This window comes from Natrix helvetica, assembly GCF_964273705.1.
Source record: "Natrix helvetica genome assembly, chromosome: 6".
NCBI classification, from domain to species: domain Eukaryota; kingdom Metazoa; phylum Chordata; class Lepidosauria; order Squamata; family Natricidae; genus Natrix; species Natrix helvetica.
In genome coordinates this window covers 32982897-33005300 of record NC_138553.1, presented here as the reverse complement: position 1 = coordinate 33005300, position 22404 = coordinate 32982897, and the positions used below count along the sequence as shown (strand labels likewise).

At 38.8% G+C, this 22404-nt stretch overlaps 1 protein-coding gene across 1 annotated transcript in view; it reads right to left on the bottom strand.

The window, feature by feature from the left end:
* Window positions 1-22404, bottom strand: part of GUCY2C (guanylate cyclase 2C) — a gene marked incomplete at its 5' end in the record, with an annotated part of 78148 nt that overhangs the window by 40388 nt on the left and 15356 nt on the right. Inside the window, 7 exons of the mRNA XM_081958707.1 lie at window positions 68-130; window positions 1697-1802; window positions 4728-4809; window positions 10077-10188; window positions 13490-13575; window positions 14573-14708; window positions 16275-16407. Coding sequence (XP_081814833.1) covers window positions 68-130; window positions 1697-1802; window positions 4728-4809; window positions 10077-10188; window positions 13490-13575; window positions 14573-14708; window positions 16275-16407 — 718 coding nt within the window. The remainder of the gene's footprint in view (window positions 1-67; window positions 131-1696; window positions 1803-4727; window positions 4810-10076; window positions 10189-13489; window positions 13576-14572; window positions 14709-16274; window positions 16408-22404) is intronic.

Below are 22404 nucleotides of genomic sequence, written 5' to 3'. Positions count from 1 at the left end.
GCACAAGAACATCATCTCATTTTTTTAGTGAAATCAAGTAGAACAGAGAGACTGGGAGTAAGAATACCTTCTTATCATATTTGCCTTGACGCAGCCTTTGTACAGTATCCCGCCTTTTGTCTTCATCAATCTGGGAAACAAGAGGACACCTTTAGAATTCTTCAGTAAGGTCCCTATCCTAATCTGTAACTAAAATGCAATGCTCAGCCGCTGGAAAGTTGTCAGGGGAACAGATTCAAAAATGCTTCCCATAACTTGAATATTATTTTGATATTTTGTGCATCGAGGGATATCATATAATAAATGCAGTTTCTCCTTTATTTCTCATTCTTGTCTCAAGATGGTCTTCTTGTTTTTGTGGAAGACTATAGATTGCATTGCACTTGTGTCAGAAGCACCAATGTGCTTCCCGGTTGAAAGGATTAGCCAGTGACATCATCATTGCTCAGGGTTGCCCAGCTGGCAGTGGTGTATTAAGCAGACTAAGCCCATGGCACCAGGCCCAAGGTGGTACCACAAATTTGAGAAAGAAAAACCAATGAAGATTTGTACAGTATGTACAAAGGAGGGGGGGCACCAAGATTTGTCAGTCCTTAGGGCACCAGTGAGCCTTAATCCGCCACATCTGGGGGCTCTTTTTATGTCCCCAACAGAAGCTGGAGCAAAGGACAAGAGCTCACCCATCCCCCAAAGCAGCACTTGAATCTCAAACGTGGGCTTGCTAATCTCCAACCAGGGTCCTAACCACACGAGCTAATGTACTCCTTAGAAGAATATAGATGACAACACTTAATGCCTAAACAAAATAAAAGCCATACCAATTGGTAGTCTGATTCCTAAGGGGAACACTATTGTATAAAGCATAGAGAGCTAATAGATAGTCTTTGTGTCCCACAGATAAAATGAATAGTATTGCAACTTTGGAACTATACATAATTCCTGAAAGAGGTGTAACCAGCAAATGGGAGAAAGGGAGGAGAATAAAATTAGATTAGAATTTCAGGTAAAGCTGCAATTCTTCGGCACAACCTGCTTTTCCAGTGTGAAGTTCCCCACTAACCATTTGTTGAAGACAGGAATGTGTGATGTCATACTCAGTTCAGCCTCCTGCAAAGGTAGCCTGTCCCTTCTTGTTCATCTCAGATGAGTTAATGCATTGGCCATGAAGTGCATAAACTCTATCCATAGCATTCCATTTCAGTAGAAGCCGTGTTTTTACTCCTAGTGGATAATCTAAGTTGTTGCAGGCACATCTCTTTCCCTCTAGTCAATAGTAGCTACCATTATGCCCATGCTGAGCATATTTGCATATGCATGGTACACTTGTAGGTAACGTAGCCACCTGCTGCCCCATTCCCTTGCAAGATTTATTGATGCGAGGTACTTGGGAGCTGGGATGAAACTGCAAATGAGGGGAAGAATGATAATATTGGCCACTATCTGTGAATTAGTAAATGTTACTGTTTCTATTATATGGGGCAGAGTCTAGTAGAAAAGGGGACTGTCTACTTGTTTTGTACAATCATGAGAAAACTGTTAATGCACATATAATAAACTGAGCAATTAGCCTTATTGTAGAACAGAAGACTTCATAATGTCAGAGTGATATTATCTGATGTACCATTGTGAAGAATGTACAGCTTACTCCATATTATGTGGTGAGAAACCTTTCCCAGACATGGCTGTCATTTCCTACCTTCAGACTAACATGATTTGACTCGTTAGTATTCAATGGTAGTATCTTCTCAGGTGGCATATGGGACCATCTCTTTTGCCGCAATTGATTGGCTCTTCTGTACTTCCTGAAAAGTATTATAGAAACAATTCTGAAAGTATTAGAAGCTGGAATTTGAAAAAGATAAAGCTGTGTTAACATTTTAACACATTTACACATACATGCAACATGGCATCTAATTGGGGAGGGGGAGAAGGAGAGCGGAGAAAGATCAACAAGTCCAAATGGAGGATGCTGGGTCTTGTAAAGTTTTAGCTATAGAGTCCAGGCAGTCAGATGGATAGCTAAAGCTTGCAAGGACCCAGCATCCTCTATTTCGTTGCACAATTTTTGGAGATGACTTTTGTTTTTCTTTAGTTGAAGGGGAAAAGCTGCAGAAGGTTTTTATTTCCTTGCTTGCTTCAGTTCCTCCGCTCTTCATCCTGAAGTCAAAGTCAAATTTAAAAGGGATAGAGGTTGGAGAGCAGAAGGCGAGATTACTTTTAACTATTTGGGGTGGGAGAGGGGAGCAATCAACAAGTCTATCCCTCCCAGCTTTTTGTAATTTTTTTAAATTGAAGAAATGTGGTTTCCTGGGGGGGGGGGGGGATTACGCAAGGGAAAGGTTTGGGGAAGCTTATCCTGAAGCTGCCTTTTATGCAAGGGCCAGCTTCCCAAAGCCTAGAGAGGCAGGCGAGCTTTGCAGCCTCCCAATCACCAGTTGATCGGTAGCAATCTGATGGTGCAGAAAGCTCTGAAGAGCTAAGCAACTGGGCCTATTTTTGCCCCAGAAAGGCAGGGCACCATGGCAGGAGGAAGTACAAGGGCAGAATTAGGAAAAGTAGGCATGCCAAGTGCTGGCAAGATAATCAGCTGTGTAGTGGGCCTATATATAGGCTGGGGGATACTTTGAGAGGCCTGAAGTAGGTGGGCTTGTGCCAGAGCAAGGCCTTCCAGGATCTACACAACCTTAACTTGAGCTTCACTTAACAACCCATGAATTCATTTAAAGAATGCATTGGGATGAGCAGGGATGACTAGTTGTTACTTTAGGCAGTTCATTTAACATTGTTCTGACTTTTGACACTAATAGGCAGGCTCCATTATGGTCGTAACTTGAGGGGAAACTGGAAGCCTCACGGTAAGACCAGTTGGAAAAATAGCGGGCTCCAATGAGCTCCACGAAAATCCAGCCAGACAAACTGCTGTCGGAGGGTCTTCAGATCAGAACCGTCCTGTAGGGATGGGGAAGAAGGAGAGACATCTTGGATGACCAAGAGGAACCGGCAAGTTCCTCGGTAGGTCAAAGAAAGCTCTTTGGACTGACAGCATGGGCAGCGGCCCTTTTCAAATGACAGCTCTGAAGCTGGGGCAACCGGACTAAGTTTTTGAGCAAGAGCAGTGTTGGAATGGAGTGTTGGAACCGGGTGAGTGATTGGCCAGCTCACAGTTAAAAGAAAACTTGATTTTTGACTTTAAAAGGGTCCCGGAGCTAAATTAGTGAATAATTGGCATTTGGGAAATTCCATGGAGGAAGAAGGATAAAGCGGAGGCTAAAATACTAAAGCCCAAGAAGATTTTTGCTTTTATAATTGGATTTGGAGAAATTAAAAATAATAAAAAGAAAGAAGCTGGGGAAAAGTTTTTTTATGTGGATTTAAAATGTTTTTGACAGTTTTGACAATCAGATGGTTTGAGTGTATTGTGGATTTGAGAGAGCCATCTGCTGGTGGGAAAAGAGTACTACAATACTTTGTGGAAGATAAAAGAGAAAGTGCAGCTGTGAATCTTCACCTTGACTACCGGAAAAGATAATTTGGAACTGTAAGAACAGTTAAAAGATAATTTGGAACTACTAAACAGTTTGTGACAACTACTAAAGAGTTTGTTTTTCTACATTGCTTGGTTTGGAAAATAAAAAATATTTGACTTGGATTGGATTGGACTAATATTAGAATTCGACATTAGAATCTGGAAATTTTAAAAAAGGACTGTATGGATTAATTAAGTGTGATAAAAGCCAGAAGACTTTAAAAAATTGTTAAATTTGTTAAATTGGCAATTTAGATCCTTGGATGTATGATGAATTATTTGAGATGCTAAAAAAACGCACATGAAACTTTAAAAGGCAATAAAAAGTCAGAAATTTGGCTGGAGCACACAGATCAGGAAATAGGAGAGAAGGATGTAAAAGAGAGCATAAATGAAGAACAAGAAAATAATATTGAAGAAAAAGGAACTGAAAGTAAAAAACAGATGATTTCACTGGGATTTACAGTGGCACAAAAAGGGTAGGCAGGGGGAATGCTCCCCCAAAAAGAATCAAACAGCAAAGAGGGAAATAGTGGGACTAGGAAAAACCCTGGGGAAAACTACTTGAACAATAAAATTAAAAGTGAGAAAAATGATTCAGAAGAAAAGATACAATAAATATAAAAAGGGGGAAAAAGAAAAAGCAGAAGCTAAGATAATGGGATAAAAGAAGAAAATTAATAAGAAGTGGAATCTTTGAGAGACCAAGAGAAAATGGTTAAAGAGAAGGAGGAAGGGAAATAAGGTACATATTAGTAGATTAAAGGGAATTGTATTAATATTATGGTGGATAGTTTTAATATATCGTTTAAAAACTGAGTCATAGCTACAATTAAAAAGATTAATATTTTTTGTTATTTTAACTGAGGTTTATTTTTCTTGCTTTATGTTGGATTAGCATTTGTATTTTTCCTTTTGTTTTCTTTTTATTATACATCATAACAGGCACAATAATAAAAGACAAGTAAGTAGCAATTATAAATTTGAATCTTGTCCAAAAAAAGAAAAAGAATGATGGGATTTATGCAGTTTAAGATATTTGCGAGGAGCAATTTTTTTTTTTTTTTTGCAGAAGGAAGACTTGAAAGAAGCTGAAGGTATTTGTTTGTTGATGCTGGCCTTCCAGTCTGAGGTCATCCAGATGTGTTGGACTACAATTTCCCTATTTTTAGCCCAAGGAGGACAGTGTAAACAATCATACCTCAGCACCAACAAAGCAATGATCACAACTACCACCACAATTCCAGTAAGTGTGAAAACAGCTATGGTCAGGAACTGGGGACCTATCAAAGAAAGAAAGAAGAGTGGGTAAACCGAGATCCTTAAAAAGCAGTTTAAGAGGTAAACCATAGTGTAACAAAATAAACTTGTATTATTGCACACAGCTAGTACAACAAAATAGCAAATGTTACATAACAATCATTTTCGAGCCATTGTTTTGAAGGTACTGCAATGAATCCAGCCCTCCAAGAAATTAGCATCAATAGCTTACCATCAGAGATTTAGGAAGCAAACTCTCAAAATGATACTTTGCCAGATAAAAAATATTTGGCCTAATGGTACTCCTGGATTTGTAGCCACGTACATATTTTGTCTTAAATGGTTTGGTTTGGTTTTGTCCTAATGTCTACCTTAAATGATTGCTAGGTTGATTTTTCACATATTATGTCAGCCTTGTTTTAACCATGGTTTGTTAAAACAAGAGCTAAACAAGGAGCTAAAATCCTTTTCTCCCGGCTCCCCCCACCCTCCCCCAGAGCTCTTTCCTAGGGATGGATCTGCAGGGAGAAAAGGATTTTAGCTCCGTGCCTTTTCTCCCACAGCCCAAGAGCTGCTCCACCAGTGTGGAAAGGCAGGGGGGAAAGGATTTTAGTTCCGTGCCTTTTTGAATTTTCAGCCTGGTGGATTTTCTTTCCTTGTCTCTCCATTTCTGCATCCCTGCGCGCGTTACCTGGGAATCCATTCACTTAACAACTCTTGAGATCACTTCAAACTGAAATTGGCAGCACTGAGATCATGGTTATTGAGTAAATTGGTCATGTGATGTCTCACATAACAAACAAGACTCCAATCCCAACTGCGCAATTAGGGAAAGCCTACCTCTAGTTACTTATTCCAGTTTTGAGAAAGAGGGAAGGAATGGATCCCTATCAACACTATAATGATTCTATGCTAAATTCTTTGGGGAAGTTTTTGCATTTAGTACTACTTTGATAGCTCTTGACATTTACTTATTTTGCTTTGATACGTCTATCCAATTCATCTACCTTTTCAACTACGGAACAATCTTATTTTCTTAATTCTGTGACAAGGTCAAATTTGTCAGAACATCTGGTCTGACTGTTCCTATCAGAAAAGCAGGATGTTAGGTCAACAATAAATAGAGCACTTAACATGCTCATGTACTTAGCAGGTTACAAAAATCTTGCTTGCCCTGCACCCTAAGCTGAATGACAGGGGGCTAAATACCTCCCAACACATTTTAAATACAATTACAAGCTCACACATTAGAATACAGAATAGCATGGGTATATATTTCTGGTATGTTGCTGCCCCCGTGTGGCTATAATTATTCCAATGGGGAAAATCTGGATGCCTTCCCACCTGTTTTTCTTTCCAATTTAAGATGTAATCAGAATATTAAATAGCAGGCATTATTATTATTATTATATTACTTTTGTGAATTTCTGATCAAAATGGGGAAATGAATTACATAAGGCAGCAAAAAATGTATTATATTTTCAGAATATTGATGGAGAGGCTTTTCTTTTATTTTCTGCACTGAAACTTATAACTGTTTAAACAAACTTTTTTTTAAAAGAAAAATGTTATAATCAGTGCAGTGAGAGACAGAACAGCAGTCTATGGAGCAACAATATTTAATGTCACAATTTAATTTGGCTATAGATAGAACATTTTATTGGTACTATACCTTAGAAAATATATACCAGAGATCCTTTTGGAATGCTTTTCTTTAAAATAGTAATAATAGTAATAATAGTAATAATAGTAATAATAATAGTAATAATAGTAATAATAGTAATAATAGTAATAATAGTAATAATAGTAATAATAGTAATAATAGTAATAATAGTAATAATAGTAATAATAGTAATAATAGTAATAATAGTAATAATAGTAATAATAGTAATAATAGTAATAATAGTAACAACAACAACAACAACAACAACAACAACAACAACAGGCATCGCAATACCAGGTGATAGCAGTGTCGACGAGAAGGAACATGAAAAAAATCACGAAATACCAGGACTTAAAAATTGAAATTCAACGATTATGGCACAAATTAATTAAATGTAATTAAATTACATTTAAATGTAATTCCAGTGGTAATCGGCACACTGGGAGCTATTCCAAAAGCACTGGAATTACATTTAAAACAGTTAAAACTTGACAAAATCACCATCAGTCAAATGCAAAAAGCTGCACTGCTTGGATCCGCACGTATATTATGAAAATACGTTACAACGTCCTAGGCCCCTGGGTGGGGCCCATCTAGTAATCAATGCCAAATCCGGCGAAACAACTGTCCGGTGTGATACAATTGAATGATGATGATGATGATGATGATGATGATGATGATGATGATGATGATGATAATAATAATAATACTGGTATACTGAAACTATGTAAAAGTTTAAAAGCTGCACATCAGCTATTGGGTAACATATTTGCAGTCTGTTCTCAGTCTGCATCCAAAATGCCCATATTTATCAGAATCTTGGCATTTATTGATATACCATATTTTTCCCAGTAAGGGTGCATTAAATATTATAGATCTGCCATATTTATGATGACAATAAAACCTGGTATGGGAAATGAGAGGACCTTTCCATACCTAATGGAAATTATAGCATGCAAGATTAAAGTTTAACAGGAATCAGGAGTGAAACAAACAATTGGTAAATCCCCATTCACCTCAATACAATTTAGATAACTTCCTTAGGTAAATAAATAGCTTTCTGCTTATTGAGTCCTCTATATAAGGCCTTTAAATAACCTTCGGGGCTCCAGATGTGTGAGTTTAAAACAATTGGAGAATTGTAGTTTGGGGAAGACTAAGCTATACTGTAAGTCAACTATCAGTTACTCCTACGGCTGACATTTAGAGAGGTGGGGAAGGGGAATTGGGAGTCAAAGGATGTGCGCTTATATCATTCCCTCTGGGACACCTAGTTTTGAGAGCCATTCTAGGATACTGTAACATCTGCAGTTAGAAGGATAGGGAAGACTATATAAAATTTTACAAACTCTGCACATTCATTCCTTATCTGTTGGGAAATTTATTGAGTAGATCAGGGTTACTTTTCTTCTAACACTAGATTATATGACTCACAATTATGCTAAGAAGTGGATGTGTTTTATCAGCCTTGCCTGTTATTGCACAGTATCATACCCCAAAATGATCATCTGCAGCAGCACTGATTATGGTGAGGCATCTATAATCCTTTCCAGCTGGGGACACATTTAGAATTTCGAGAATATACTGTGTGCACCTATTCACAAAATTTCAAATGTACTCTAGCTTTTAAAAATATTATTTGACATTCTATAAAATGCTGGAATGGCTTTAATTAGAAATTAGGCCAAAACAGACAAATATGATACATTATAATAAAAGGTTTTACAATATCAGTTCCAAGTTTGAAAAGCTATAAGATATACACAGCAAGAGATGCTAACTATTTGTTATCAAATGCATTATTTGTGTAGTTTCTTGAGTATCTGAAAATTAATCTCCAGTTCAAAAGTCTCTTTCTAGATCTCACAGAATGGATAATATTTGGTCATGTGATCATCCTAACCTTTCAAACTTATTTCTCAAGGTCAACCATAATGTTTCCATAGCAACAACTCTTTATTTAATAAGCAGTTTTTTCTTCAACCTGGGAGGATAAAAGAAGGAGTGGCAAACATAGGAAAATTATTTCTCCATCCAGGAATAAGCCAACTGCTATGAGATCTTGATCATGCAGAACGGGGATACTTACAGGTTAAACCAAATAAATCATTATAATGCCTGAAAAAGTTATATGGTGATATGATGTTTTGTATTTGATATTTATATTTGATTAATTGTAAATGGCTTTGGAACTGAGGATGGCATTCAAAACAGAAAAAAGCAACTTTTATGAGAATATACCTATGTATCTGTCATTTTATTATGTATCCCAGTGATGGCTAATCTTTTTTGACTTGGGTGCTGAAAGCATGCATGCACGTGCAATAATGCATGCACGTGCCCATACCCATAATTCAATCCCCACTGTGTGCTTCCTGCACATGTGTGCACAACCCCTCCCCCGCTGCCCTCCTGAAGCCTGGGAAGGGCAGAAGCAGCCTCCCCCGACCCCCCGGAGGCCCTCCGGAAGCCGGAAACAGCCTATTTCCGAACTTTCGGTAGGCCCATTTTTTAGAGGCTTTCCTGAAGCCTGGGAAGGGTGAAAACAGACTCCCCCGGCCCTTCGGAGGCCCTTCGAAGACCAAAAATCAGCTGACCGGTGAGCGGATGCATGCTGCAGCTGACCTCGGGCAACAGCTCGCGTGCCCTCAGAGATGGCTCCACGGGCAACCTATGGTTCGCCATCACGGATCTATGCTATTGATATACGTTTCATTGACTTTGTTCTCATATAACAGTAAGCCCTTATTTTTAACTGTGATTTGTTGAAATCAGCAAAGTAATTATGTCTTGTTGGATCAATTCCTGGTTTCTTCCATTTTATCTATTCTTGATTTGCACATCTATAGTTGGTTTGAAACTGCAGGAGAAAAATAACAAACCAGTAATTCAGAAAACGAAAACGAATTGTTTCCTGCTTGCAATGCATACTGTAGCACGTAAGGAATATAGCCTTGTTTGAAATGCAGGTAGTCCTTGTTTAGTGACCACAACTGTGACTGGCAACTTGGTCATTAAGCAAAGCAGTTAATGAACCTGCAACTGTTCTTACTTCTGCCTTCTCTTGCTTTACAGACCTACAAAGGTTGTCAATGAGAGGATTAGTCCCAAAGTTGCTTTTTCATCACAGTTGTAACTGCAAATGGTTATTAAATGAGGCAGACACCAAACAAAGACTAGCTGCATGGAGGAACTGTTACCTAGGCAAAAGGGGCTAATATATTTTCAACAAGTGTTCAGAAGTGGCTCAAACAGATACACACATTATGAATTATGGCAATTGCAAACGACTGATTCCATTTGTAGATATCTTTCTTAAGAATGAACGCATTTTTCATTCCATAAGACGTGCCTGACCATAAGACACACCTAGGTTTAGAGGAGGAAAACAAGAAAAAAAATATCAGGCGGAGTCTGAGAGGACCATAGATAGGTGTCCTCTTATTTGCCAGCTCTGCCTATTGCCTCCTGCACTGCAGAAGAGACAAAAGAGGTGAGCAATGAGAAAGACAGAAGAGGTGGGGTTCAGCACTCTAAAAGGACCCCGCCGCAGCGGCCTGGCTGCTATTGACCAAAGGACAGGGGGAGTATGTCTTATGGAGCAAAAAATATGGTAGATTGGCTCACCCGTGCTAGGAATATCATCAGGTAGCATGTGGTTTTTCCAGATGAATGAAGGGTTCGGTGTCTTCACAACAGTTTTGTTCAACTTTGTGTCGAACCACAGGAGGGGTTTATACTGGAAGAAGAAAAGAGAAGGAGATTTCACTCTGATGCTTCTTTCCTCTCGCTTACTAGCGATTAAAAGTAATTTTCTCAGTTTCCTTCTTTGATCTTTTCAGTCTCCTTTCTGTATCCCACATATCTCATATTGAGCTCTTGTGTAAATTATTAGTGAAAGTATAAAGGAGTATTTTGCTTAAGGACCAAGCCCCTTTGATTTCCTTTACTTGAATTGCAGTAAACCAGGAAAACTCCTAGGAAGGAGGCAATGGGAAACCACTTTTGAAAACATTTACAAGAAAACTGCAGGGACTTGTCCAGGCAGTGACTCAAAGGCACAACGAAAACAACAAAAGGAAAACTCTACATTTCCCATTTCATTTCAATCAGGCAACAATGTTTACCAGCTTCAAATTACACTGAATAGTACATAAATTTTAAGCTATGGTTTAATATACTATTCTGCTTTGCTCCAAAGTGAGAATAGGATTGTTGTTTGGGCCTGTCTAGATGACTGTGGCTCACTAATAAAGAATGTGCTTTCTATGCAGAAGTTTGCAGATTTAATATACAGGTACAATGGGCGAAAATCCTGCCTGAAGTATATATTAGATACTAGCTTCAGTTATAATGCTTTCCACCAAGGTCCTCTGTTCCAGCGGGAACAGAGGTTTAATCTCATTGGTCAAAGGGTTGACAGCTCCCTATAAAAGGGCTGCTGTCAGACTCAACCTTCGCTGGATTGTTCATACTTGTTCTGTTACAATAAAGAGTTGTTGTTACCATTAGCCTGTGTGTCCCTTTCCATTACCCAATCTGACACTGGTGACAAGGGTGGGATTGGAAGGCAATTAGGCAAACCAAAAAGAGCATAGGAATTCAGCAAGTAAATCCAGCCCGGAACTCAGCAACGCTTCGAGCAGCCATTTTTGAGCGGCAAACTCAAAACGCCCTCAGGACACAAAATGGCCGTGCACACCCCACCCACTCCATATGACCCAGTCACTGAGCACTGGGACTCGTATATGCAACTGCTTCCTCGAAGCCAACAACCTCATGAGCCTTTCTGAAGACCGCAAGAAGAACATGTTCCTCGGTTATTGTGGACAGGAAGAGTTTGAAACTGCCAAAGACCTATCAGAGCCAATGCTGCTACAATTGGTCGCTTGGTCCGTGCTCCAGCAAACGCTGAGGACTCACTATGCTCCCAAGCTGTCTAAGTACATCCGCCGGCATGAATTTAATATTTGCAACCAGAAGGAAGGCGAATCAATCAACGAGTACATTGTGGCGCTATGAAAGGCTGCAGTGTATTCGTTGATTGATTCACCTTCCTTCTGGTTGCAAATATTAAATTTGTGCCGGCGGACGTGCTTAGACAGCTTGGGAGCGTAGTGAGTCCTCAGCGTCTGCTGGAGCATGGACCAAGCGACCAATTGTAGCAGCGTTGGCTCAATCTAACAGTATATTTGCCAGTTAATGTATTTATCTTAATGTAGTGTCTGATGTTTTTGATCAGATTAAAATGAAAATAGTAATTAACATAGGGTTTTTATCTTATCAAAATGTAAACACTTAAGGAGTATTTAAAGTGCTAAAGATATCAATAATTTTATAGATTTTTAATTCCTGATGTTGGTAACACATTTTAACATTTCTACATTCATGCTACCAGTAGTGGATTTGAAATTTTTTTACTACCTATTCTGTGGGTATGGCCTATTTTGTGGGCATGGCTTAGCGGTCATGTGACTGGGTCAACTTGATGTCACTCACCAGGAGATGTCATGGATTGGGTAAAATGTGGTGAAGCTCACTTAACAACACACTTGCTTAGCAACCAAAATTTTTGGCTCAATTGTAATCATAAGTCAAGGACTGTCTCTGCCTTCCTCTGCATTGCAGCCTTGTCCTAGTAAACTACTTCTCCTTTCTGGCCATTTTCCTCTCTGTTAGAGGCATCAAAATAATCCAGACAATGTAAGGTTTCCTGCTGCAGCAGGGTTTTGGACTAAATGCTCTCTGAGTAGCCTTCTATCCCTAAATTGCTATGCTGTCTTTCTTTCTTTCTTTCTTTCTTTCTTTCTTTCTTTCTTTCTTTCTTTCTTTCTTTCTTTCTTTCTTTCTTTCTTTCTCCCTTTCCTCTGTGGGAAGCAACCAACCACCACCACCACCCAATAGAATATTACTCCCAGAAAGGCTCATTCCACATGCCTGCCAGATAGATAATGAGATAATGAGTCTATAGAAAGTTTGGCTCAGTTCACAAGCAGGAAATGATCCAAACCCTTTTAGAAACACAAAGCCCATATTGGACAAACCCCAAAACTTCAAAAACATAGAACCATAGAATCCTACCTTTTATCCAGTTTGTTATTCCATTGACCCAGAAACAAACTGCTGAATGTCACTTTGCAAACTTCCTTTTTCAATTTAAAGCAGGTTTCAATTTAAAGTTTGCAGCTTTAAGACTTGTGAACTTCAACTCCCAGAATTCCACAGCCAGCAAAGCAACCTTGGCAACTTTAAAACTTGTGGACTTCAACTCCCAGAATTCCACAGCTGGGCATGCTCAGTTCCAATTTAACGCAAGAGCATTTTTTTTTCTACTTTGCTGAATCCCGGTTAAAAAGTGAGATTCCTTCTTTCTTTCTTTTTTCTTTCTCCCTTCCCTTCCTTCCTCCCTCTCCCCCCCCCCCTCTCTTGCCTGAACTGGCAGGGGAAAAGGGCTTAAAATAAAGCTTCTGACAGAGGTTCGGGGGCGTGGCCAAGCCACCATTACTACCGGTCCAGTCTGGTATGCCAGATTTTCACTATCTCTTCTGGCATACCAGACAGGACTGGGAGGAACCCACCTTTGCATGCTACCAAATTCTAGCAATAATTAAAGGAGAGACTCTACGGACTCCACAAAGCTATTAGTCAGTCCAAATATTCATGAGCAAAGAGCTGTATAATCCTTAATAACCTTACATATAAGGATAAAAATTAATATAGGTAGCAAGATGAATAGCCTATTCTGATATACACCTGCACTAATTTGTGTACCAGTTGGAACATTTCTGTATCAGGAGCCCTGTTTATAGTCATTCATACTTTTGGGTATCTCTTGACTGCAATTCATTCTATATGGGGCTGTTCTTGCAGCCTACCCAAACTCTCCCCCGCCCTTTAACATCAATACTGCAATGTTATATGATTCAGTACTGGACAAATATATGACTAACTTCTACGAGTGATTGAACCTCTAGTCCGTGATTGGTTTTGGTTCATTAATTCTTGCTAAAAGTATAGTTTCACAATAAGATTGTACTCACTTCATTGGTATCTGTTGATGTGTAGAGAATACTGAAATTGACATCAATATCTCCATATCCATCCAAGATTCGAGGACCTAAACTACCTAAGGAAAAAAAAATCATATTAACCTATAAGTTTCAGTCAACGTCACATTAATTTACTATATAGTAAATTAACTAGATTAATAATAAATAATAATCAAATTAGTTAGATGCAGAGAATGCCTCTGACAATTTGTACTGGATGGCAGATAAATGGTTGTTTTAACATAACCTATTGGAAAATTATTAAGGAGATTTAAAAATCAAATCATAGAACAATAGCAGAAATATATAATTATCAATGGATCTCCTACTTGCAGTTATAAAAATGGATCGGGATACATACAGAGGATTTTAAAAATTAATATTCAATTGACGCCAGAACTTTTTCCTTTTAGGATTAATGGACAAGTGGTTAGAAAAGAGGAATTGAAGTTTATTTCAATACATGATCACAGCAGTGAGATTATGTATGCATAGAGGTTGGAAGATTCAACACTACCTACTATGGAGAAATGGTTAGTGAAGTTGATAGATTTTGCCGAAATTGATAAATTAGTCTTCTTGATTAGAGAAAAGATTATATTTATGGCTGACTGGAAGCCTTTTATGGACTTTTTGTGTAGAAAAGAAAAAAATGAACATACTTTTTCTTTTCTTATACTATGCTTTTTCTTTTATTTATTTCCTTTTCTTTCCTTTAGCTTACTGTTTATTAGTTTGTGCTTTTTTATCTACATGTTTAAAAGTTTTAAATAAAACATAGTAAAGTATAATCAAATTATTTTTGAAAAAGTATTTCTTTTATCCTGTATTGTTTAGGTGTTTTATCCTCATTATTTATAAGATAATGTTAAGAAACCTCTTCATAAACTCTATTTTTGGTACTTAATTTTGCACACTACCGATTTGATCCCTATAGATATTTATGGATTGCAACACTTAGAAAATTAACCAAGAATCCTCAGAGTTGCAGTCCTAATACATTGGCCAATTTTAGAAAGCCTGCATGGGCTATCCATAATAATCTACAGTAAAAGAAACAAGCCCTGTAATTACCTTGAAATGTACTATTCCGGAATTGATGAAGCAAATTAACAGGACAAACTGATTCTTGTCTAAACAAAAGGACTTTCAAAGCATGTCCAAAGAGTAAAACAGCATCCAAGTATCCCAGAAGGATGTCATTTTTCAGCTAGAAGCAGTAAAAGGAGAATTAGATCCTAAGATAGTCTTGGACGAAAAGTAATATATGGTTTTATTCATTTCAGGATGTGTTTTTCTCTTTTCTTAATTTTTTTTAATTAAATAGTTTTTTTTTTAAAAAAAAGAGAAATTTGACATTTTCCTTCTATACAATGTTTCCACATTGGTATACATTTGGGATGTGTTTTTATCTAAATTGTTAAGGTATCAACTGAGTCATTGCTTTGGTACCATTTTTTGTTTTGTTTTTCTCCTTCAAGTTTTATTCAGAATTAGCCAATAACTTGGTGTTGCCCTGGTATTTATTTATAGGGGGGAAATGTCCAGACGAAACATAATTTCTAGTGTTGGATTTTCCCCCCTTACCAGAAGGAGCCTCCTTGTAGTCTACTGTGAAGCTGTTACCATGGCAACTCCAACTCTTTACTGTGTACTTTTACACAGTAAAAGCCATTTTACAGCACTACAGTAAGAGACCATTTTAAGGCATGGCAGGCTGTAGATTACCAGAACACATACCGTGAGGGGTTTTAGGGGTGTCCTACTCCCACAGTATTAGTTGCCAGAGAGTAAGTCATCTGTATACCAAGTTTAGTTGAAATTGATCGAGGCGTTCCAGAGTTATGCTGGAACAAACACACACACAGCTATTGATATAGATAGATAGATAGATAGATAGATAGATAGATAGATAGATAGATAGATAGATAGATGATAGATAGATAGATGATAGATAGATAGATAGATAGATAGATATTGATATCAATGGCTGTGTGTGTGTGTGCAATATATACACAAATGTAACACAAATACATGTGTGTGTGTGTGTGTGTGTGTGTGTTGTATTTGTACTGCTAAATAATACAGCCCAGGTTCAATATATAATACAGCCCAGGTTCAAATCCCAGTAAGGGTATGACTAGCTGATGAGAGCTAATTAGCTCGAAATAGATCTATACTAGTCTCCCTTTATTTATTTATCAGTACAAATACAACACAAATATAAAAAGGCAACATTAAAAATAAAAATATGGTTTTCTGCCTGCATGGTCTTCTGTGATGAGCCGAAGGACAGAAAGAGGGAGTAGTGACCTTCCTCCCATATTTAGGCATACCAGGGGTTGTAACACAAATATATATATATATATTCTACATATTTTGTGTATATGGGTGAACATGCCCATGTTTCTTTGTGGTTCTTGATACCTTCTCCCCTCTGAGACTCATTTTGGGGGGGGGGGGAAATTCCAAGTAAATGAACTATAAAACAAATTAATAAACCTTGTCCTCTTCTAGAAAATTATATCAATTATATGAGTATAATCTTGTTCAACATGCAAAGTATTGGACAAGGTGAGTAATTTTAGGAGAGGAACCTGTACAGAATCAGATGATAATTGGCAAAGAAGTTTGTAGTGGAAAGTGAAGAACAAACTCAACAGCACTAGCAATGTTCAAAGCAACTAGACTGCAGCTGGTAGGTGTAGTTTAGCCATTACGTCCATGAAATAAGCCAAAAAATCTCTTGTATCCAGAATGCAAATAAAAGAGTTACCCAATTCATCTTCTCCGTATCCATGAAAGTCCTACTATGATTTAAAATTGAGCTGTAATTTTCTGGTGCAAGAGTCAGAACAAGGACATTCTTCATGTAATTAGGAGAGGGATTATTTTCATAAGAAATGTTACTGAAAAGAAAGCACACATACCCATATGTAGTAAGTAGCAAGAAGAATACAATCAAACATTATTCAGCCACTACAGTTTCTTTAGTAAAAAAAATAATTTATCAAAGCAAGAAACTAGCTTTTTTTTCAGAATCTACTTGGTAGAAACAATATTTAGCTCATATACATGTGATATAAAGATAGCATTAAATAAATCAAGATGGGATCTATATATATTGTTTGTTCAATACTGAAGCAAGTGAAATATCATAGGATTTGACCTGGACATGCAGGGATTCAAGTGTCATGCATATCATATAATAGTTCCATATTTCTTCATTGTCTCATTCAAATAATAGTCCCTTCAAACTGGAAGCATAAATGGCAGTCATTCTGCCTGCATCTAGTCAGAGCATCTCAAGAAAAGGCATTTTTAAACCTGAACTTTCCAGCAAAAACTACCTATGGAAAGAATGGTGTATCTAGAGGCAAAATATCACAGGTTTTAACACAGCACACCTTATCTTAACAGTTTCCCAAACTATTATCATCTCCAATTTTCAATATCAGAGAAACAATTTTACATGATTTCATTTTTGTTATAATTGTTTTTGTTGTAATATTTTAATGGAAATGTATTTAATAATTAATTAAATTTATGTGCGTGCCTCTTCATATATCCAAGAGCTGTTGTGGGAATATAAGACATGTTCACTATAAATATAACAATACAATGAACATTTAATATCATAAATGTTTATGAAGTGTGGGAAAACAGCAAGAAATGTATACAAAATATTGGAGATTGAAGATCATTTCAGTAAATACTTGAAATAAAATGCAAACACTTGTTTTGTAATATAGTTTTATCATTATTGTCTGTTTTAAATGTGGAAATCATAAAATTTTTAAACACAAATAACCTTTCTGCCCCATGTAAAAGGCAGCAAAACTTTATTGAATTGGTTTAATTTATGGTGTGTTGACGTGAGTGCTGTGAACAAAATGCATAATAAAAGACTCAAACTACATAACATTATTTGTCTATATAAAGAAAGGAAATAGTTCACATGAAATTTATCAGTCATGTATTACAACTTGTCAAATGCTTATCTTTCTGTTTTAGCATTTAAAGGCAGCCAGTTAGAGGAAGTATAGTGATATATTGTGATCCATCAGCTATACACCCTACGTAGTTCACTTAAGAAAATGAGTACATGTCCAGAAGTTCCTGTCTGAAACATACGCACAGGTTACCTATCCATTAGCCTTAGCTTTCTCCATCTCTCATATCAATACTGGTTTATGTTATAGAGAACATTACACAGTATTTTAAATAATTATTAACATCCCAACTCACTGAACTCTATATGAGTGCTAAATAAGTAACAGGACATGATAATAAATAAACCTGCATTTTTGATGCAGATTTGGATTTCACTTGTCAAATTGCTGGCAGTCTTGCAAGCAGACTGAATGTATATCCCATGCCAAAAGATCTTGTAAAATAATTGCAGTGTCATGTGTGAAATGAGCATTTCCTCACCACTGAGTTGAAAGTGCTCTCCTCTCATCCTTGAAGGGAGCAGAAAACTAGGGAAGCATGACATGTGCTAACCCCTTTGCTGATCTATATCCCACCTCTATTCCCTCTGTTGCAAGTAACTGCCAATCATGTTTTCCTCATTAAATGTATGTAGGGCATGACAGACAAAGTGACTGACAACCTTCTCAAGTGCGTATGTCATCATCTAGCAAGGAAACAATAATCATAGCATTACAGCACAAATGGACACAGAGGAATGATGCCATAGTTATTTTTTCCTTTGCTAGTTGCCAGACACATATCAAATTTTGTGTGTGTGTGTGTGTGTACATACAGATTTATTTTTTTGAAAATCCCTTCACCCACTATGGGTAATATGAGTCCTCCTCAATCTCAGGTGCTCTATCAGAGGCCTGGGAGTTAGCAGTATTTTAGCTGTTCCTACCACTGTCCTTTTCTGCACAGAAAGCTCTGATCCTGGGATCTGTTGGAACCATTCTCCCAGTTTAGGAGTCACAGTGATATGCAAATTTAATTTAATTAGGGCATCGGCATAATATAAAGTATTAAATAAAACCATAATAAAAACATCATAACATGGAGCCTTAGAATTGCAGTGGGATAGATGTTATAATTTGATACCTAAGGAAGCTAATCATTTAACTGCTACTGATGTGGCTGCAATGAGATTGTCCCAGGTGCCTTGAAATTTCCTGATGAGACATTCTATATGTGTATTAGTTTGTTCTAGAGCATCACAGTTGCATTGTGGGCTCTTGGGCATTCCTCACTTAAAGAGCTTTGCCTTAGTTCTTAATTCTTGATGGTGGTGATCTCTTTTTCCTACTCTTTTTTTTTCATATTGTCACTAACTGCCAGCTCTGCAATTTCTTCTGTTCTAGAAGGAAAGGGATGGGGCGGGAGGCGGGGGGGGGAGATCTGTCTTGGAATTTTAATATTAACATTTAGTACAATACAATACAATACAATAGCAGAGTTGGAAGGGACCTTGGAGGTCTTCTAGACCAACCCCCTGCCTAGGCAGGAAGCCCTATACTGTTTCAGACAAATGGCTATCCAACATCTTCTTAAAGACTTCCAGTGTTGGGGCATTCACAACTTCTGGAGGCAAGCTGTTCCACTGATTAATTGTTCTAACTGTCAGGAAGTGTCTCCTGTAATCTGTTATACCACTTTATACTGTTACACTATTATACTACTGACTATTTTAGGCACCATTATACTGTTTAGCAAAGCTGCTTCCAGCTCTTGTGGGAGTAAATATCACAAATATAACACACATTTTTTTGTCTTGAGGTTTCTTTTATCTCTGACTCACCCTTTTTAAAGAAGCCTTGCTTTCTGGGACTTCACTTTTTCTGTTGACATTCCTTCTACCTCTGGGACTTTTGCCAAAGTCAAGAATTTCTGACGTATTGCTTTTGCTCTCCAAGTAGTCAAACAATCCTCCACTAATTCAGCCTCTCTCTCTTTCTCATCTCAGATTGATGCTCTTGAACCCAAAATCTGTCTGAACATGTCTCTGGGCTCGACAGAATTGTTCAGGAAATATTTTTTCTTCTACCGCTACTTAGTTTATAACCAATTTGATTCCTGAATAGGATGCAAGGACCATTTGGCTAAGACATCTGTCACCCCATTGTCCAAAAGGGATGATCTGTCTGGCTGGGTGGATATCTCCTTCATACCTCACTGTAGCATGCAGTATATGCCCCTCAAAAACTGTCCATTTGGTGGAATAGGAGACCATATGAGGTAGAAACTGTGTACCATTCAGTCAACAGTATATGATAGCTGTATTCCTACTAGAGCCGTGATGTCGAACCTATGGCACGGGTGCCACAAGTGGCACGCGGAGCCATTTGTCAGCTGAGTTCACCTTTTTAAAAGCTATTTTTCGCCTTCCCCAGGCTCCAGAGGCTTTATAGGAGCCTGGGGAGGGCAAAAAGAGCCTCCCCTGCCCCCCCGGAGGCTTCAGGGACCGTCCCTGAAGCCTTCAGAACGCTTAAAACCACCCTCCGAGCAACCCGGAAGTCACTTCCGGTTTGCTCGGAGGGTGGCTTTAAGCGCTCCGAAGGTTTCAGGGACCGTCCGAGGCTTCCCTGATGCCTTCGGAGCGCTTAAAACCACCCTCCGAGCAACCCGGAAGTCACTTCCGGTTTGCTCGGAGGGTGGTTTTAAGCACTCCGAAGGCTTCAGGGAAGCCTCTGGACAGTCCCTGAAGCCTCCGGAGGGCCTCCGGGGGGTCGGGGGAGGCTCTTTTCGCCCTCCCCAGGCTCCTATAAAGCTCCTGGAGCATGGGGAGGGCAAAAAAAACACGTAAAAATGGGGGGTCGCGCGTTTTGCGCGCATGCGCACTGGGGGGGTCGCGCATTGCATTATAGGTGCGGCACGCCCGCACTCAACCCCCCTGCGCTCCACCCACTTGTGGCATGCGAGCCAAAAAAGGTTCGCCATCACTGTACTAGATGGTTCATTTACGGGATGCCTAAATCCATCAAATGAATAAAATAACCTTTCTTGTGAATAGCAAGAAAGTTATCTCAATCCTTGCCATAGATGTACTGGATTACTTCTGTTGGAAGAAAAATACCCACTTGCCACTAAGTCATCCCTATCACAGGCAAAAGTCACAAACAAAATTACAGAGATATCTAAAAAGCTTTTCACCTTATGGAGGCTAAAGATGACAAAAACATGTTCTTTCAGGAAGCCAGGCAGGAAGCAAAATCCCCTCAAGATAAGGAAATCTCCTAAATCACAATACTATGTCAGGCCTCCTCATAAAATTCCACATCCAGGAAGATCTGCACATCAAACATGCACCTCGTGATCAAAGTTCACTTTGGATTTCACACAGCCCCATGGCAACAGCACCTCAATTTACATATCTAACATGCTTCACAATCAAAACCCATTGTCACTATAAATATTTCTACTCTTATCTTTCTAATCTCCTACATAGCATAACAGAGTTGGAAGGGGCATTGGAGGTCATCTAATCCAATCCCCTGCTCGAGCAGGAGTGTCTATACCAGTGATGGCAAACCTTTTTTGGCTCGCGTGCCACAAGTGGGGGGAGCGCAGGGGGGGTCGAGTGCGGGCGTGCCGCACCCATAATGCAACGCGCGACCCCCCCCAGTGTGCATGCGCGCAAAATGCGTGACCCCCCCATTTTTACATGTTTTTTTTGCCCTCCCCATGCTCCAGGGGCTTTATAGGAGCCTGGGGAGGGCGAAAAGAGCCTCCCCCGACAATCCGGAGGCCATCCGGAGGCTTCAGGGACTGTCCAGAGGCTTCCCTGAAGCCTTCGGAGTGCTTAAAACCACCGTCCGAGCAAACCGGAAGTGACTTCCGGGTTGCTCAGAGGGTCGTTTTAAGTGCTCCGAAGGCATCAGGGAAGCCTCGGATGGTCCCTGAAGCCTTCGGAGCGCTTAAAACCACCCTCCGAGCAAACCGGAAGTGACTTCCGGGTTGCTCGGAGGGTCGTTTTAAGCGCTCTGAAGGCATCAGGGAAGCCTCGGACGGTCCCTGAAGCCTTCGGAGCGCTTAAAACCACCCTCCGAGCAACCCGGAAGTGACTGGGGAATTCTGGGAGTTGAAGTCCACAAGTCTTAAAGTTGCCAAGTTTGGACACCCCTGTTCTAGGAGAACTAAGATTTAGGAACAACTTCATTAAATTCTCTAATTAATGAACCACAGTTGGTTTTCAATTATTATATTCAGTATTTCCAGCCTCCATTCTTCAAGCTAGTAGTCTTGTGGCACTGATATAATTTATAAGGCTAGCAGCCTCTCTTTTAACCCTCCAAGCCTTTGCTGCTCTTTGTTAAATCTTGGCCTTGGCTAGTGTCAGAAGATTTACAACATGATGACAAAAGCTCTCAGGCCTATAATTACCTTCTTTCTAGTTTTTCACAAGACTCAGAGACTGCATTTTGTTAATAAACGTCTCGGATAAGTAGCGAAGCCCTAAGAAAACCTAATGTGCAGGAACATAAATTATATGGATGCAAACTCCATTGCTTATCTCCCTAAATCCTTAAACAAATGGTGGGAAATACCATAACAGTACTGAAATAGAAAAATTGTGACAGATAGGACAGATCACACCCCTTCCAGTCATCTTTCCTGAATCTCCTTAGAGAAGCAGTAAAAATGCCAGTTACACCATGAAATGCTTAGAAAACAAAAGAATGTTGATAATACTGTAAAGCGAGAAGTGCTATGGGAAACAAGGCTAAGAAAGGTAGCACTTAAAAAAACAACAGTAATCTTTTTTCTCCAAATAGTTTTTGCTTGCAAATAAACCATTGTTTTTGTAGTTCTATTCTATCACCACTATTCCTAGCCTCACAGATTATATGCATATTTTCTTTGCATAAACCTGGGGTTATACACAGGCCCTTTTTAAAGAATCACAACCAAGTTATGCTTTGGATGGAAGGGTG